The sequence below is a fragment of the Echinops telfairi genome, unplaced genomic scaffold (assembly GCF_000313985.2).
Source record: "Echinops telfairi isolate 266 unplaced genomic scaffold, ASM31398v2 ScPeMD7_7469;HRSCAF=8507_0, whole genome shotgun sequence".
Lineage (NCBI taxonomy): Eukaryota > Metazoa > Chordata > Mammalia > Afrosoricida > Tenrecidae > Echinops > Echinops telfairi.
The window spans coordinates 73,823,419-73,843,305 of NW_022111372.1; the positions used below are offsets into that span (position 1 = coordinate 73,823,419).

Here is a 19,887-nt window from a genome sequence, read left to right on the forward strand (position 1 = left end):
GATTCATGGCCCCAGAAACACCATATAGGATTGCTCAGAGTCAGAACTGACTCAATAGGGTGTGTGTGTGTGGGGTGGGGGGGGGGTTAGTGGTGCACAAGACAGACCCGGTGAGAATGGAGTCTACGCATTCTGCAGCAGGAAGGGGCATTAGTCACATAGTTCTTCACATTCGGGTAGAAGCACAGAAAGACGAGCAGGAAAATTAGAGGGACATTGCTAGGGAAATCTGAACTAGTCCGGCAGGTTAGGGACCCATGACTTAATTCCAGGAGAAGGGGCTGAGACTTTATCCACTAAGCTGCAGAGAACTAACTTTTGTTTAAGCAGCAAGTGCTCGATCAGCCTGGCAGTGATGTGTAGGAAAGACGGGCAGAAACGCTTGGTTGTTCCCCCAACCACCAGCACCACTCCTCTCTGGCTATCAGAATGCCATTGGGTTTGAGTACAGGACTTGTCTTGTGTACAGAGCCGGCAGGTCCAGGCCTAGGGACAAATAGTGAAAAGCCTAATCCATCTATAGCGGCCCCATTCCCCGTCACCTGTGATTTGTTTAAGGTGGGCTCACTCTGAGGAATTCTAAGATTTGGGATGGATTTCCCTCTCTAGTTGAGAGACATGGACAAGGAGAACATTCCTCTGCTTCACGCCTTGGATGACATGAGTGGACGTGATGCTTGGAGCTATAGCAGCCATGTTGAGGCCACGAGGAGGAAGGGGGAAAAAAAAGATCATGCTCAGTCAATCTGAGCCCTGATATTAGAGTCTCCAAACCAATTCTGGAACTATCTATCTGGTTTTGGATGTCTTCATGTAGGCGAAAAGAAGTTTTAATGGAGTGTTCTGTTATTTTTCAGCCTAAAGAGGGTACTTTGGACATATTGTCAGGAGAAAAGAGTCCCTGGGAAATCTATCCTGCTTGGTAATGTAGAAGGCTAACAAGAAAAGAGGAAGTCTCTTAAGCGATGGATTGACACAGTGGCTGCAACAATGGGCTCAAGTCTAACAATTGGGAGGACGGTGCAGGACCGGGCACAGTTACATTCTGTTATACACAGGGCCGCTCTGAGCCCAAATCAACCCAGCAGCACTGGACAATGAAACAAAAGTAAGTCATAGATGGTTGTCCAGGTGAGCAGTTATAAGAAGGCTCCATTATGGGGAAACAGGAGAAATGGAAGGCAGGGGCAAGCACAGGATGAGGCAGAATCTGCTACCTTACTAGCTCTCCATGGAGCCGGGTACAACTAACCAACCTTCGCTGAGAGAAATCGTTGTGAACACTTTACGCGCACTATTTCATGTGAACACCTCGACCGCTCTGCAAAGTACCATGAATTGCCAGCATGATTGAATCGTTTCAGTTGTGGCTTGATTGCCCAAGTCAATAACCCCAGTAGCCCTTTCCCCCCAGGGGAGACAGCCATTGAGTTGCTATATAATCCTCAGCTTCCTTGAGACAATTGCTGGCTAGCTCGCTGCTCTACATTTTTGCACACCATAGTACATGGAGAAGATGATGATATTTAAAGGTGCGCACTGAAGTAAACAGAATGGGATGGGGAGCATCTATGTAAGGTTCAAGGGACCCTAGTGGCAATGAAGCTAAGCCTTACACTGCTAACTACTATAAGGTTTGATGATTCAAACTCACCAAGTGCTCCCTAGGTGAGAGCTGAGGCTGCTTGCTTACAACCTCAGAAATCCACAGAAGTAGTTCTACTCTGTCCTATAGGGTCGCTTTGAGTCAGAGTTGATTCACAGCAGTGGGTTTGGGTTTTTTGGTTGTTTCTGTGGCACTTAGTGGGTTAGACACTGGGGTGGTAGCTGACAGATTCATGGTTCAGATCCCCCTCCAGCTCCGGGTAAAGCTGTGGCAGTCTGCTCCCAAGGAGAAACAGGGCCTCAGGCACCTGGGGGTGGGGAGTTCTTCTTCATCCCTTCTGAGGCACTGTGAGTCAGAACTGATAACAGCAATGGGCTTGTTTGGGACTTACGGAACCCTCTGGTGGTATAGTAGGTAAGAGCTTGGCCACTAACCAAAATGTCAGCTGTTCAAACCCATCAGAGGGTGTGCAGGAGAAAAGACCTAGGGGCCTGCTTCCACAGAGATTGCCACCGAGGAAACCATACGGGGCCTGGTGAAACTTTCACTACTCTTCCTTTCTATTCTATAATTATAAGAAAATAAAATTCAAAAATCCATGGAAGATATTAAATACAGAATTCTTAGAAATGTCACACAAATAGTATTTTCCTTTTTGAATTTGCTTTTTATAAACTTTTTTTTTAATAGGTCTGGTTTGGTGCTTGAAATGGAAAATCCTCAAGACTTAAAAATCAGATCAAGACTTTGTGATTCTTGATAGCTGTCCCTGAGTATAAACCTTGCTCCCACTAGTAGCTCCCACTGAGGAGATAATGCAGATTTGTTTCCAGGCTAGCGCAATAAAGCAAACCCAGCCATCGAGTCAGCACACAAATTATTTGGTTTTTTAATGCACACAGAAGTAATGTTTACACTATACAGTGATCTACTGAGTGTGCAAAGGCATTGTGAAAAGCTTTGAACTAATGTGAGATTCATCAAAATAGGATACGAAGTGAGCTCACCAGGATGAGAAAATGGCGCCCATAACTTGTTCGACCCCTAGTGGCCAAAGACCTTCAATTTGTAAAACAAGAAATTACCTGTCAAGTGTAATAAAAGGAAGATGCTTGTAAGTGATGTAAAAGCATTAGAACATTTTGGAGACGGTGTCAAACTTGACTATACTTGAGTCTTAACAGTTCTTCCTCTTTCTTTCATTGGAAATTGCAAGGTTGAAATTCCTTGGGATTTTGTGAATGTAATGGAAACTCTCTCACTCAAAGTATTTCAAAATAATGATAATGCTTTCCTTACACCACTCACGCATAGAAAAGCTACTGAGCACAACAGCTTGGACACCATCAAAAGGGCACGCTGTGAACAGTGGAGGGAACCCAATCTATGTGAAGACAGCTCAGCCCTGTGCCTGCTAGCACTAGCCCTGTGCCCACCTCCCTCCCCGTCCTCCTGTTGGGCAGTTGCACAAGGCACCTCACTTGGCAGGACCCCAGGCTTGGTTTCATGCTATCCTGCCACCATTTTGAAGTGCATTTTCACTTAGCACTGGGCTCTGCAAATTATGTAGCTGGTGCTACTGGCTTGGTAGACAAATTCCTTCAGTAGCTACCCTGTGTTTTTGCCCATGATGGGCAGGGACATACAGTGCCGCTGGCTTCCACATGCACAGCACTCAGTCCATTAACAGGGAGCTTAACTATTTGAATGTCTGGTGTTCACCAGGGCCCTGAGCCTTCCATGTTCAGTCTACTCTGATGAAGTTGTGGATGCTTGTGACAGAAGGAGGCTGGCCCAGAGAGGAGGCACTGATTCTACAACTCAGGATGCAGGATGCTATGGTTTACCATTTGGGCAGTTCTGTGTAGGGTGCATCCCCAAGTAAGTTACCTCCTGGCAAGATTCCTAAGACTTGAGATAGATCTGCCAGGTCCTTGGCTAATGTTCAAAATTAAGCAAATACTGAATTCTGTATACTCAGTGCAAAAGAGTCTGAATATGAAGAATGATCCCTCAGGATTGAAAATCTGAGGACTTAGCTGCAAGCAAAATATTCAGAACCTTTCTTTGGCGTATGAGGGTTTAAAAGCTTCTCCCAAACTTGTTGGAATTGACAAGTTGATGTCATGACTTAGGGCTTTATATTAAAATGGCATATGTAGTCTACATAAATGTAGATATGTGTGGGCCCCTTGGTGGGACAAAGGAGCCCTAGTGATGCAATGGTTTAGCACTCAACTGCTAATTGAAAAGTTGGTGGTTAAACCCACCAGCTGCTCTTCAGGAGAAAAGACCTGCTCTGCTCCAATAAAGATTATAGCCTAGAAAACCCTCTGGGGCAGTTCTACTCTGTCATAGAGGGTCACTATGAGTTAGAGTTGACTCAATGGCACCAGTGGTAGTTACATAATCTCATGTCAACTTCAGGGTATTAAGAGTAAAAGGGTGGGGTTTAGCCTGTCAACCAGGTTGCAGCTTGATTAGAGAGTGTCAGAGATAATTGGCTCTCTGGAGGCCAGTCTCCCTCTCTCTCTGTTTCATCTTCCTATTGATGAGCCATTTCAAGCTATGCTGATGGCAGCCAGAACCCTGGAGATGCGTCCACCGCCATTGGATCTGTAAGACTTTGCCCCCACCAGCCTGTGATTTTCCTGCATTCTGTATCATTGCATGTGACTACATGAGTCTGAAGAGGGATTTATGGACTAGGATTGGATTTATGGGGTAATATGGAACTTATGGACTTGATCTGGACTGGGCTGGGCTGTTTTCTCAATATGCAATTGGTCTTTGATATAAAGCTCTTTCTTATACATATGAGTTGTGATAGTCCAGGTAGACTAGATAAACAAATTCATAGACACTCATATGTGTATAAAAAAGAGCTTTATATACTAGAGCAATTGCATATTGAGAAAACATCCCACCCCAATCCTGATCAAGTCCATAAGTCCAATATTAGCCCATATGTCCGATACCAATCTATAATGTCCTCTTCAGACTCACGAAACACATGCAATGATACAGAATGCAGGGAAGTCACTGGCCAGTGGGTGGGAAGTCTTGTGGATCCAGTGGCATTGTAAGCATCTCACCGTAGTGGTCTCCACGTGGCTTCTCCAGCTCAGGGCATTAGTGCACTTCCATGTGTCTTAGCTGCAATGTCTCCCTGGGAGTGAGCCGAGAGAGGAGTGTCTACTACCTTCAGGGAGGAATACAAGAGTTCCCAGAATCCTCAGGTGAAGGCCATGCTCACACAGAGTACTCATTGGTTATGACCTGATTGGCAGGCTAGACTCCACCCCTTCACTCAATCCTCTCAAATTGACAGATGATTATATAACTACCACATGAGTGTCCCTGGATTTGTTTGTCTAGTCAACCCGGTCTAACATGGCATGATTGAGTGAAAACGTAACTTTAATTTTTCAGTCAGAATTGTGTAAGCTGAACTAGTTGACATGTCTATGGTGTTGTTTCTGCTATAATGGTTAGTCCTCTTCAATTAGAGCACAAACAATATGAATTTTTCCCCTGGCAAATTGATGTGGGTGGTCTGCTGCTGTCAGTTCCATCCTCAACTGATTTCTTTGGGACATTACCCCATAATTCTTTCCGCAAAGCATTAATGATTTTAGCATCCTTCCACTGAACCTTCATCATAAATTTGATGTTTGCTCTTGTTTCAATTTTAGCAGAATTCATATTGTTCCGATAGGCTTTTTTCAAACTGATGTCTTATCTTCCCAGTGCCTCAAATGAAATCCTATCCAGGTATGGCATAACCAGTTAAAAAGAAAGAAATCCATCATAATACATGTTTTCTATGAACTTTTGAAGCCCTTTTTTCTGTATTTTATCTTAAATAAAGAAAACATTATAAAAGAGTAGCAGAGATACTCTAATCACCATGAGGCCTGGGGATGGGGATGGTAAAGGAGGGCAGGTAAGAGAGCTAATTGCACCTGGCAACAGGAGAGAAAAAGACTTAGTCCCAGACCTAGGTTCCCCACCCAGAACACCAATTGAACTACTCTTTCTGCACCCAGGGAAGTTTACAACCATGCATAGTCTTAGAAGCAGGCTGTATGTGTGAAATTCTAACATAATTTACATTTTAAATAAATATTAGTTTAATGTTATTTAAACACATACACAAAACTCTCCAATTATACAAATTTTTGATTCTGGATAGAGTATTGAGCAATGAGACAGAGGATAGAGCAATGAGAACCCTGTAGATGTTAATGGCATGAAGCCCTTTCTATGCTCTTTATGGAGTGTGTGTGTGTAATTATTCAAAGTAATTCTTGTGGTTAAAGTAGAATCAGGTCTGCGTGCAATGGGGGGAAAGCTATAACTATTCTCTCTAGGGGCGGATTTACCATGGTATGTTCAGCCTATGGTAAGCGAGGTACACACAGGCTTCAACAGTCTCACCCAAACCCAGGTGATGTTGTCTACTACAGAGTAGTAAGCACACACAATTAAGCTCAATACTTTATGGGTTATTTGTTCTTGCTCTTGCTTCTTATTTATTTATTTTTAAAATATTTTCATTTTCTGGTCTAGTAAATCTTCCAGTAACAGGGGTTCAAGCCCATTCGAATCAGTTGAGTCAGGGTGATAAAGTGAAACCAAAGACACCCGAATGTTTAAAATGTCAGGGATCCATCATGCTAAGTGGAACAAGGAAAAGTATGGCCCACATCTGGAATAGGAGACTTCAAAGAGGTGTAGTGAGCCTGATCAAGAGTCCATGTGGGAGACGGGGTTGTTGCCGGGACTTGAGCCACATCTTTGAGCTGCGACTGCTGTTTCAAATCTGTCTCTGTCAAGAGATTTAGTTGCTCTACAACACACACACTGCTCTTTTTCTATAAGAAGTAGGTTAAGTTTCTAGCAAGCCTCCCACTTGTGGTTTTCCCCATTCCAATTAGTGCTGCGATTCACAAGTTAAAAACTTGGGTCCGTTTGGGTGTGGCTCCGCTGGCCATGACTGAACTAGTTGGAAGCCCTGCCTGGTGCTTCTGAAATGGTCAGACCTTTTTGCCAACAATTTGTGGCTTCCTGAGGCTGATGAGCAAGTTACACAAGTGGGAAAACCTGAGCAGCAGAACAGCAGGGGTGGTTGAACCAAGAATCTGAGACTCATGGAGGAAAGAGAATGATGCTCGGCTCTGGCCCCTCTACACCCCAGAATATTTGAATACTTGTGGGATATTTAAAGCCATCCATCTGTAAGGCATTGCCCTAGACAGTGCGCATGTCTGGGCATAGGGGCATGGGAGCCCCTTTGGACCTCACCTTCACATAGCACCTCCGAATGGGGCCACAGACCTAGACATCCACAGAGGGCTGAAAGGTGCCCCTTGTTCAGCCGGTATTCAAAGGTATATATAAATACCACAGCTATCTTATACAAAGCTCTGCCCTGACGCTTCAAATAATAGCAGTGGTTGGGCTCTCAGCCCTGAGAGACCCGTGTGTGTGTGTGTGTGTGTGTGTGTGTGGCTTTTTATGTGTATTAGTTCTCTAGTGTACATTTCATAACTGATGTAGCATGCTCAATTAATTAGGAAATACATTCATATTACCAATACCACTATTGGTTATAGCTCCATTTCCATAAGGAACTGGCCAAGCAGGCAGATCATGGAGAACTGGCTCCTGACTGGACGGGGACAGTCACTGCGTGGCCAGCATGCCGGCGCTGCGCATTTGTGCTTCATTACAGGGCAGGGGATAGAACGTGTGAGAAGTCCTTATACTAATGCCATAAGGCAGTGCCTGGCAACAGTGTGAACAAAAGCCACGACTGAAGAGCAATAGCAAGGCAGAAATTCAGCCAGTGTTCGGGGTTTAGGTTTTATAACTATACACCGATGGCTATTAGACCGCTGGTGTTGAAATTCGTGTAAGAATAATAATCACATTGCTCACACTATGGAACTCGCCAGTCACTGATCCCAACTCTTCCCACTATAGCAGCTGTTTTAGAATCCTGTCTTTGTGGTTAGGACTGTTTTACAACTGAAGTGTGTGTGTGTTCGCCGCACACGCATGCATTAACTCGCTGTGTACCTCGATCACTCCTGGCCCAAGAGGTGTTTGCAGATGGCATGAAGGCAAACTTTTTGGCTTTCAATAGCTGTAGGTTTATTTTAATGAGTATTTCCAATTGCAGGCCAATTTCCCTATTCCCCTTCGATGGGATAGTTGCATAGTGCCTCTGCAATGTAAATTAAACAGTGAATCAACAATACTTAGGGGACAATCGTTTGGCTGAGGGTAAACATGCAGAATGTAATTAACGTCGCTGCACTATACACAAGATGATGGATGCGTGTCAAATGTTTTGTTATATATATATGAGTATATTTACCATAATTTGAAAAGATGGACAGGCAGACTTGGCATAGAGGTATTGCTTTGGGCAAACGCTCTGACAGGAAATTAACCAAATCAAATGTCATGCACAAAACAAGAAGTCATTTAAAAGAATACTGAAATGCATAAATATGCAGTGGTCTGCCGATATAAGAGGAACTTCGAGAAAGACCCCCGTCACCTTCTGTGTGAGCAACAATGGGCTGTGGAATCATCAGCAAGGGGGTGCAGGCCTTGGGTTGGGCTTCTGATAGTGATGGTAGCTCTGCTGAGCCGGCCCCGTGACCAGTGGCACACACACGTAAAGCGACCGCTGATGCCCCAGGATTGGCTTTGCCACATGACACTAATTGGCCCACACAGGAGTGAAACCATGACCCTTCCCTCATTAGCCACATGCTCAGAGCAGCTGAGCTAGCTCACTCTGGGTCACTGGGGTCCCATGTAGGAAATTACCATTCTGGTGCCCTGTGGCCCCCTTATAACCCCAACTAATGACTGTCCCGGGGAGCCTAATGTTGTTCCAGAGGGAGCACGCTCTGCCAGCAGGAGCGAGGTCGGTGATAGGCCCAAGTTTCAGCCCGGGGAGAGCCGACTGAGGCAGCTGGGAGAAGTCGGGTAACCCAGGGAAATTACTCCAAACACCTGTGTGCTAGGAAAGGCTGACAACATCCTGCTCGGTGACTTGCTCCACAGATGGGGCTGATCTGTGTGGCTCGTGGGAACATCCGTGTGGCCCCTGTATGTGGATGACTCTTCCTCGCGAGACTGTCCTTGACTTGGGCCCTCGTCGGAAGGGAGAAGCAGGGCTGAAGGGGGCTGCTGAGCTTCACACCGTGCTCCCCACAGCATGGGAGAGGGGGCAATGACACCTGAGTGTTTGCTGGAGCTTGTCGCATTCGGTCACGAGCCCCAAGGCAGGTGGCACTGTTCCGAGTCTGAGGGTGAGGAGAAAGAAGCTGGGCTCCCACAGGACGAAGGGCAGTCTACAAGTGGAATGCACAGCTTGCCCGGGAGAACAGCTACCGGCCTTCAAGTCATCTTCACTGCACTCTAGTTTTTAGCACCTTTTAGTTCAGGACAAATCTGTCTCGGAAGAAGCACAACCATGATCCTCCCTAGGAGGGAGGCCGGCCAGCCCGAGCTCACAGACCGTAGACATTTTGTCAGGAGGGACCAGTCCTTGGAGAACATGGCACTTGGCGGCAGGCCCGGGAGAAGAGGAAGACCCTCAGTGAGATGGACCGACCCAGTGCTCACCAATGGCCTCAAACATGGCCACAGTGGGGAGGGCGGTGCTTTGTTTGATGTGTTGGGTCAGCGTATGTTGGAAGTGACTCAATGACACCCACTACAGCGACAACAGTTTAGCCTTCAGAAGAGTCTAATGATGAGACTGGAGCACGGTAGCGAGCAGGCGTCCTTCCTAAACTGGGGGGAGTATTGTAACGAGAGGCGTACGAAGAGCTGGAAAAGACCAGGGGTAACCCGTCTTCTTTCAAACCAGGCTATTGGAGGACCCGTCCGAGGGCCAAATTACACGGCAGAAAGCTTCCTCCTACTTCTCACTTGGTTGCACGCTTTCGAGAGCCACGGCTGGTGGACTCCACCTCTTGCATCTTCTCTGCGAGCCAGGGAGCTGTTTCTACTTGCAGCCAAAGAGCAGTGTGGATCAGAAGGGACTGCAGACATGGGGACAAACCACCAACCCATATTTTAATTCAGCCTTCTGATTTCTTAATAGTGTGAGGGGAAGGCTTGACTCATCCGTAACGTTTCCTGGTTAGTGCCCGAGAAATTGATTATTGTTCAGGTGCAATTCGTTCACAATAAGCCTAAGAGTCAGATCTACGTTGAGTCTCGACTCCACCACTTATTAGCAGAGACACTAGCCAGTGACTCCCCTGAGGTTTCATTCCCTCGTGAATGCGTACGTGGAGGGAAAAGTCTCCTGTGGCGGTGGGGATCCCGAACACATGACAGGACAGAGCCAGCATGTTAGAAGAGGGCCATGTGTCTCCTTGTGCCGCCACCCTGTCCCTGCACTCGGGGTGGGACAGAGACGTAGTGCAGTGCTCGTGGCGAGGGCTAAGAGCACAAAGGCGCCCTGGGGTGCTGTCAGGTAAGTGTTGAACTGCTGGCTGTGAGGCCGGGGAGGCTGTCTGTTCCTGTCAAGAGCCACAGCCTCACAAACAGGGTTGAGAGGAGCCAGAGTCAACTTGGTGGCAGTGGGTTTTGGTGAGCGAGGGCATGAGATAATGCCATTTGGTTCTCATCATCTTTGGTTATTCATTGGAGGGGCAGACTCTTATCTTTCTCCCACAGGCAGGATGCCAGCTTACCACAGGGTGCTTGAGGGAAGGTGAGGTGGGCCTTGGCCTGAAGCACTTGGTGTTACTGCACTCACTTTGTCCCTCTACCTCAGTGTGCCAGCCTGAACAGGATGTCTGCCTCTGGTCACCAGTCCTCTGCCCAAGAGATATTTGCTTTCTAGACACGCTCACTTGATCCAGAAAGCAAAAGAGAGCTGCAAACTTTCTCACAAACGGGCTCTCAGGAATCCAGGTTTGGCAGAGTGGAACTGTTCTAAACAGTGGAATGGGTGATGAATGGGGCTGCAGGACTATTGCTCTCCTGCACAACCCATTGCCAGCTGGTGGGAAGAGCAAGTAGACAGACCTCTCGGGAGACAATAAGGAGCTCCGCAACGTGAGAACAGTGCCAGCTCCTTGAAACAGTGGACACTGGGCAATCTTTGTCCCCTCACAGCTCCCGGCTAGGCAGATGGCCTGATTGCCATCAGCCCCATCGGTCAGGCTTCCTGAGCTCCAAATTAGGTAGACCCAATATTCTAATATTGGTAGGAAATATTTCTATTGGTACTCGGGTTGATTTTAGCTTGTCGTATCCCCCCCTCCTATTATCTCAGTCCAGACTTTTGAGCATTTAACAATAAATTGTGGTGGTGATTAGAGACGTGGTGCCTGCATCCTTCAGGTAAGCAGTTCTCTTTAACCCACTGCCACCTAGTGGTGACTGAGCAGACTTACATGTACTTCACTTACAGCTAAGGAGACTAGGGGTCAGGAAAGAATGTTTTCTCATTTTTCCGTGGCCACTCCTAATGGGGAAGCACTGAGAAAGGGTGATCAGTGCACCGCATTCCACTGGCCTCTACTCTCCTCCAACATTTAACCATCACCATACATTTCTAATGTCCAGTAAGGGCCCTTATCCCTACATTTTGATCAGCAAGGACCTTTCACTCACTCATTAGTCTTCCATACAACACTACACAAAACTTTCCTGTTTGCTGGCTGAGCCTACCGGGGTGGTGTGTGTGCAAGTGTGTCTGGGTGTATTTCTTGAAACAGTGGGCAGTGAAAGCGAGGCTCCTCTTCAGAACCCATGCGGTTTGTTAGTCCACCTTATCCAGGAGCAGGTGCTGGTCATCCAACCAGCAACCTAGCAAACCACAGTTCCACTTCCTGGCCTCACCCAGAGGAAGGCAGGTGGCAGATTCCCGCACTCCTGCCAGCATGTGAGGCTCAATCAGTCAAACACTCAGAGAGGAGTCCAGCAGGAGGTGGTAGAAAATGGATTCACACCAGTAAGCTGTTTGGTGGGATGGATTCTGGGGGCAATGAAGATGGCTTGATAGAGATCATTCATAATGTGGGTGCCAGGCTGTGCAGAGGAGGTCAGATGCTTGCAGGCATTCCCCCCTGAGGGCGATCAGTTGCCAGACTGCAGTGGGCCCCTCCCTGCAGTTAAAGACCATGGACAGGGTTGCAGTCATCTCTTTGGTTCCTGTAGGCGGGGTTTACACCCTACTGATAATGGTTCCTCTGGAGAGCCAGAGAACAGGTCAAAGTTAAGCTGCCATCCTAAATCTAGGATCGGCCCATCTTGTCATATGTACACCCCCAATCTCTCCTGTTCCTATTGCGTGTATGTCCCTAGACCACCCCCTCATTGCTGTAGAACCTATAGTGCAACCCCTTCCTGTGACGTATGTCTTTACCTGTAATTAGTGGGCTTGCACGCCCCCAAAAGGTATATAGGCTTGGGTTGGCAATAGAGATCCCTCTCTCCTCTCTCCCCCCTCACTCTCCTTTCTCCCTTGTTCCATTTTCTGTCCTCCTTCCCTTCCCCCTCTCCCCACGTGGAGCACCAAGTGGGGCTGAGGTGAGCAATGCTACCATGTAATGTGTCTTACTGCATTACTGTAATATCTCTTCTACCGCTCATGCTCTCAATGACTTTACTATAATACTTATATATCTCAACCATACAATTGTGCTTACTGAATCCGTGGGTAGTGGTGGGGGGCTGGGCCCCCCTCAATCTTAATACTACACCTGCCTTTTCTAGGGGAGCAAATCTACTTGTGGTTTGCTACCCAGAAAGGGCCCATGGCTATGACAGTGAGCTCGCAGACACCCAAGAGGTTGCACCTTCTGAGTAGGCATCTGCACTCTGTAACTGACTCCCCTTCCCAGCCTCACCCCCCTAGGAACCCAGCAAAGACAAAGAGCCAGGACCTGTAGACATTTATATTTATTAGTTTCCAGACTCCCAGAAGACACTTAGCTAAAGCGGAACATTGCAAACTGACAGTTCTCGAAGCACTCTTCCCTAAACAGGAAGTGTTTAGATGAATTTAGCAATTAGCAGTACTTTAAAGACAGATAACAAGTCACGGTTTCTCTATTAGCATCTGTGATCTAAACAGTGAACTAAACACACAGAGTCATCCAGGTTTGTCTGAGAGATCATTTAAAGCTGCACAATGCAGACGGGAATCTGTAGGGTTGACAGCTGGATGCTGGCATGGACTAAGCAATTCACTCACAACACCGTTTATCCTCCGCTTCTCGGTCAGGGCAACAAAAAGAGCGGACAGCTGCCTGAAAACTAGCTCACATGCCACTCAGCCAGATCATCAGTGTGTAAATCACACTCTTTATATTTGTCAAATATTTTTGTCACAGCTCTTATAAAAACAAACAAACAACATCACACATAACATCAGATATTTGCTTCAAAGGCCTAAACATCGAAAGCAGCCACAATGTGCTGGAAACAGCTTTTACAGATTTCCTGAGGGGCAGCTCTGTCTTTTCAGAGAGGGTGTTTTTAAAGAAGCACCAACCCTGACAGCTTATCAAACTACTTTCTATCCTAAATTAACAAAGCCTCACGCAAGGTCTCAGGAGCACTCAGCCTTCTTCCTCCAGGCCCCGGAACCGGCCAACACCGTTTCTTGGCAGAAAGCTTTCATTTGTGTTACAGTGGTGCAAGCTAACTTACAACCCTTTGAAAAATACTCAAAACGCTGGGGAGAGGTGGCCCAAGCCTTGCTCAGAGATGCAGTCTGTGATGGGAACCCCAAAGGCTTATCTTAAACCCATCAACTCAAGTTGCCAGAAAGTACTGACAGATCACCCACCTGGGCAAGGCAGACCTAGATCTCACTGTGCTCCTTACACACACTAAGTAAAGCCTCCTGGGAGTTACCGTCCAGAAAAACACAGCCTACTGAGAGGGGACCCACTGTGTTCTACCATCTGGCACTGGGGAAGTAGAGTAAAACATTTGCAAAACCATGATAAGGGGTGCATGACAGTCTTACATGAACCTTAACCTTTCCACAGTATTTCATTCCTTAATAAAAATGCCTACAATTTTGGAAAGCTTTGGGGGCAGCACCAGTGACAGCTAGCTGTCTTTGAATAATTTTTCCCCCCTCTGAAGGCAAAATTCAGGTAAAAATTTGTCACCATAATCTACGGAATGGATTTTGTTTTATGATTATCTCAGGTCGGTTGCTACAGGAAGAATGTAAGTAGAAATGCACACATCCATTCTATGAGCAGTTAGGTTTCTACTGACTTTTCCTCAGGGGAGGGAACAAGTGGCACCTCCGAGGATTAAGGGTAGCTCATGGCTCCCTGTAGCCCTGACAGTGTCTACACGGGCTACTGGCCTGAGGATTTTACTGCGAAGTGTCTTTAGGCTTTCTGACCTGCCACACACTAGCAGCTGAGTCCCCCCACAGAGCAGGGTACTGACAGGGCTAAAGCCACTTGCCCAAGACACTGTGCCCTAGATGCTCCCAACATGACTGATCTCTTGCCATAATTTGGTCCCTGAAAGGAAGCACCAGTGCCTCCCAACGCCTGACAAACCGCCTCAAGAGCAGCTCTCCGATGCCAACGCAGGAGGGTCACCTCCTACGAGGTCCTGAGACTGCTGGAGAGCAGGTCCTCACGACTAGCGACGACTTCAAAGACTGAAGTTGGAGGTTTAAAAATAAGTACTCTCCCTACCAAGTGTCTCAGGCCTGAGTCCCTAAGGCTACTGGAGACCAGCTTTGGTGCATGTAGCTGTTTAGGACCCCTCTGGTAAGCAGGGGCGGGGCGGAGGGGGTATGCTTCCAGGGCTCTTTCATCCGGGTGCCACTTCACCTTTAATGAAGTGACTTCCACAGTGACAACCACTTTTTTTTTAACAGTGACAATCACTTTTTTGTTAAGCAGCATACACATCATTACAGCCTATATTTTTCTTCTTTAAAAAATATTTCTCCAATAATAAAGCCAATATAGTTTTTAAATGGACTAAAAAATAATTATAATGTTTTCTACAAAGCCACACAGTTACTGGGCAGTACTGATTCCAGAATCACTGTCTAAAGCAAATAAAGCAATGGGAACACATTACCCACAATTTAAAAATGATTTTCATAGTCAGCACTGTCAAGTTGGGAAAATTGAGAAATCACTCCTAACATGGCCATACAAAAATTATGTGTAAACATAAAAACAGGCATCTGGTTAAAATTAACATGGTTAGATCTAAGTATTAGAATCAGTGAAAATGACTGTATTCCCTTTATTCCAAATTTCCAGATTATTGAAAAAATATATTCAGTAAAGCTTCTAGTTGAGACCTAAGAGGAGGAGATGGATGGGAAAGGCCAAGCAGGGCAGAATGGGACAGAGGCATAGGCAGGGTTGCTTGAGGATTAAATAAGACAACCATTAATTTGGGAACTGAGTAGACAGGCTATTAAGAAGGGAACTGACCTTAGCATATGCACTCCCCGCTCCAGCCCACATTCGCACCCTGGAACGTCAATAATAAAACTTCAGTGCATCTTGTCTGGCTCTATGGAGCATATTTGAAAATGTATTTGAAGAGAAAAACAAAGAAACAGAAAAAACAAAATAATGAAAAAAACTCCCACCAATTTCCCTTTAGGGATGTGTCAATTTTACACGCTCTTCTTCCTTTGGGATGCCCTATAAACGCAGAGTTCCCTGAACAGTTTCAGGGGGATTCTCTCGGATACACATCAGACAAGGCTGGGTGCTGGGAAGTGGGAAGAACAGTCAAGAGCAGTCAAGAATCCTGCTGCCCTCTTAAGGAAGCTATTCTGAGAACTTTCCTTGTCCGTTAGTAGGCAGGAATGCAATTTGGGGATGGCTGCTAAAGATGGCAGTGTTTTCTGATTAGTTCCAAGGTGATTCCTCCTAATGACATCCGTGACAATGGCTTCCTTCTGTCGCCCCTGCCCTGCTCTTAAGACTAGGAGTCCTAGAAAGCTCTGAAAGAGGAATGCGAATGATTCATGGCACTTAAACCTGTTTGGGCCTTTAAATGCTTCTCTGGAACAGTTTGTCCCAATCCCCCAGTGAGGTAGGTGTCTGATGGGAGAACTGAGGCACAAAGGGGTTAACTCAGCTCACCTCACACTGTGTGAGGACCCACAGGCCATCTGGCAGAAGGACCAGACTCCAGCCTGCTTTGCTCAGAAGGCCTGGCTAAGTTACACAGTAAATACAACCCAGGAAAATTTTCTCTTCAAACATTTTAACCAGTCAGTCATTTCACGTTGCACCTAAGTTATCTGAAATAAAATCAAAGATAAGCTAACAAAACAAAAATCCATATTGCCTAACATTCTGTGTCAAGATGAACACTATTCTGCACAGGTGGCTGAAAAACAGAATACATTGTGATTCAAGTAGAAGCGTTAGGTTAGTGGGTCCTATCTGTTCCTTCTATTCCAGCCAGGTCATGGGGGAGGTGCCCGTATCCTCTGACACACCACCCACTGTACTCTTTGGCCTGATACTAGGGAAGAAAAACCACCACCGTGCTTCACGGTAGAACCCTCCTACAGGGGATTCTCCACAGGGCCAGCCCCCTGGGAAGGGGGGCTTGCAGCCAGGCAATGTGGGCGTAGTACTGAGTTCAGGCAGAACTCTTTGAAGCCAGACACCAGGGTCACAGTCACCTGCCATACAGCTCACAAGACAGCTCACACTAGGGAGGGCAGCACCACAGGGTACATGCAATAGCACCGGGCCACGGGAGGCACAGAGGAGAACACGAAGCCACCATGCAAGGATCATGCTGTCCCTTCTGGCATGCCATGTGCAGAGGCTGCCTCTGGGAAGGGCAAAGGAGGAGGCCCTGTGCTCCTTCCCACAGAAAGGAGAGGGATGGAAACTGAGCGGTCGACTCTCCCTATCATACCTGTGAGGCTGGAAGCTTTTCTAGGTCTTACAAGACAGTCAGTGACGATACTTTCATTTTTCGATCAGGAGATACTGGTGTGGAGCAGAAGCAAAGGTCCGTCACCAGGGGTGGGTGCAGAGCCCCAGGGCGGTTTACACAGCGACTCAGAGCCAAATCCACGAGTCCTCAGAGCAATAGCATTTAGAAATGAGATATTAGGCTTTTGAAGTGACATCCTTTTTGCTTTAGCGCTATAGTCTCTGAGGGGTAAGAATTTGATTCCCATCAGAGCCCCTAGTTCATATGGCAGAGCACATATTCCGTGAGTTCTGAGCATCGGAAGCAGACCACCACACCAATCAGATACTTCTGCCTTAATACCAATGGCAGCACACTCCCTTCCCTCCTGACACCTGCCCCTCCTCTCGGCGCTCATCTCCCAGGGGCCCGGGCCTGGGCCTGGCTCCGTCCTCTGCACATGCAAGACCAGAGGGACTCGTCCCAGCTCAGTCCAGCCTCAGTGGGACACTAGGATACAGCAGAACAGCAATCCATGCATTTTATTTCTACCAAGCCGCGCTAGTGGGAGGCTGAGCTCGACGGTCACTGCGCAAGATGGACAAGCAGGACATTCTCACCACGAATGAAAATTTGATTAATGTGGCGAGTGAATACCTGCTGGTAATCCACTTTGGGCTTTCGCTTTTTCTTACGGGGCTGGCCCCTGGACAGGGTGGTGGCCCTGGAAAAGGTACCTCCAGTACTGGACCCTTCGGTCCGTGTAGTCCTCCCTGACAACTCTGACCTGGACTCCTCCCTTCCAGACGCCTGCAAGGAAGAAGGGAGTGAGCGGGAGTGCTGGCGTGAGCCGCGGTCCGTGTCTCCTCTTCCCCACACGGAAGCCACCTTCCAGGTGGAAGTCTGCGAGTATCTGGACAGAGTAGAGTCTTCCACGGCAGATTTAGAATCTGCTTCCTTCCTGGCGGAATCCTGAAGTTTGAGCCGATCAAAGAGCTGTAAAGAAAGCCGTTACATACATGAGCCTCCCCCTTCGTGCTTGCTGCCCCTCTTTTCACATCCAGAAAAGGACCAGATCGCTTAAGTATTCTCTGTGGTCTCTTAGCTCTATACTTTTTAAAAAGTTGGTAGTGATTTTTCTATTTGGAGGTGTAACTCCGACAAATCGTTGGATGTGCTGGGAGAAAAGGCACCTGCTGACTTTACTTCTGTGTCTTAGACGGGGTAGCTCATTGCTCTGATCACAAGCAGCTTACTCCTGCTGGAAGCAGGGCAGGTGAAGAGAATGAAGCTCTTGGGACCGGTAACAGGGCTTCCCGCCAGCAGAGGCAGCCGAGAGCGCTGTGATCTGCCTGCCTCAGCGCAGAGCAGGCTGGGCACTCAGTAAGTCAGAGAGCTGCCTACCCGAGTGAGAGTCAGGGACGAATCCCGTTCGTATGCTTTGCCCAGAACAGGTTTTCGGTATGTCTCGTCCACATCAGTAAGTGCCTAGAGGAAAAAGGGGGAAATGAGGCAGAATTTAAAATATCTGTAGGGGTTTCAGATTAAAAAACAACACCACCAGCATAACATCTAATTGCAGCAGCACTAAACAAATGACCCAGGGCAGGTAGTGTGGACAGAAGAAAATGGAACCACCTGGCGCTCTCCTAAGGAGAACTGCCAAGCTGCTCCCCTCAAGGGCCTGGTCAGCTGCTGCTGTCGCTGTCTCTTTGATGCATGGCGTGTGGGTTTCAGAGTACAACTGCTCCACAAGGTTCTCATGGCGGGGACCTTGCTTCCCTGGTATCTCTGGTGGGTTTGAACCGACAACCTGAGGTTTGTAGCTGCAGGCTCGGCCACTTGTGCCACTGGGGGACTCCACTATGCACACTGGAGGTCCTTAAACTGCAGTGTGCATAGCAATCAAGGTGCTGCAATTTCCAGAGATTCTGATTTAAGTCTGGGACGCTGCTAAGCAGTCTTCTGTTTTGACCAGAAATCCCAGGCAAGTTGGAAGAAAAGTGGCCTTAGAGTCAGTGGTTCTCAACCTGTGAGTTGCGACCCCTTTGGGGGTCACCCGATTCCTTATCAGTGGCAAAATTACAGTTATGAAGTAGCAACGAAAATAACTTTATGTTTGGGGGGTCACCACAACATGAGGAACTGTATTAAAGGCTTGCGGGTCTCAGAAGGTTGAGAACCACTGCCTTAGACCATATGTGGAGAAATGCCATTCCCGGTCCCTTTTTTATGTCTTATGACAGCAACCAGGAGGGAGGTGCCAGGGTCACACACAGGGCGGGGAGCACCTGGCTCTGAGAGGCCATCCTCACAGGACAGCTGTGTGGATCAAGTGAGACCATGTGGAAGATGTCACCTGGAAACCTGTCAGGCACTACAAATGTCAGGTCCCACCCTCGTCACCATCACCACCACCACCACCACCACCACCACCATTCCAGCAAACGTATTCTCTTCAGTCCTTCCCCATCAAGAGTAAAATTATAAGGTTACCCCACCCCGTCCCACCCCTTTTAGAGATGAAGAAACGGAGGCTCAGAGAAAGTACTTTGTCACGCAGCACTAAAGCTAAGATTCAAATCCAGATCCTCCGTCTCCAAAATGGCTGAGAGCACGGGCTAGAGTCGGGAAGAGCCTGCATAACATCCTGGTACTTCCACTTTCGAACAGTGACCTGAGGCCAATCCTCGGCGGACGGACCGGATGGCTCGAGCCTCAATTTCTTCATCTGTAAAGTGGAGCAGTTCACTCATTGAGATAATACATGTAAAGCCACGAATACAGCATCTGGTATACGGCAAATGCTCCTGTAAGCAGGCGCATAAACTACTGTTCTATGGATTAAGCTCAGGAAAAATAAAATTGGAGCTGGAGAAGAAACAGAAAGCTCTGTGGATTCTATTTTATCTACCTAGTATTCTTACTGTCTGTGATGGCGCCCTTCTCACCTATTGCCGCCCCGTCACCAGACAGTAAAGTCTTAGAGGCAAAGGTGCAAAAACCTCTTCACAAGGTGGTACCACACACAGTGCCTGCCATGTTAACAAGGCTCGCCTAGCCATACCTACTTTCCTAAACACTGCAGCGGGGACATTCCCTGACTGGGGCACGGGTCACATGTCACACACTTCTGTATGTAGTCACAGGGTCCAAGCAAAGTAAGCAATCAATGCCTGTTTTTAAATGAATGGAAGAATGGCTGGCAGCGATCCTTGAACCAACTACAAGCTTTTCTTTCTTGGTATGTTTTAATTTGTTCTTTGTCAGTGGCTTGATGTTGCTGTTTTGTTGTACATTGTTGCTTGGTTTTGCTGTCTTGTTTTTGTGCATGTTGTTGTCTC

At 47.3% G+C, this 19,887-nt stretch overlaps 1 protein-coding gene across 1 annotated transcript in view; it reads right to left on the minus strand.

Annotated features, from left to right (window-relative positions):
• The window catches only part of LSM11 (LSM11, U7 small nuclear RNA associated), a 29,813-nt gene that overhangs the window by 2,003 nt on the left and 7,923 nt on the right, over positions 1-19,887 (minus strand). The window contains exons 3-4 of the mRNA XM_045284903.1: positions 17,948-18,031; positions 17,331-17,539 (exon numbers count right to left, since the gene is read on the minus strand). Coding sequence (XP_045140838.1) covers positions 17,331-17,539; positions 17,948-18,031 — 293 coding nt within the window. The remainder of the gene's footprint in view (positions 1-17,330; positions 17,540-17,947; positions 18,032-19,887) is intronic.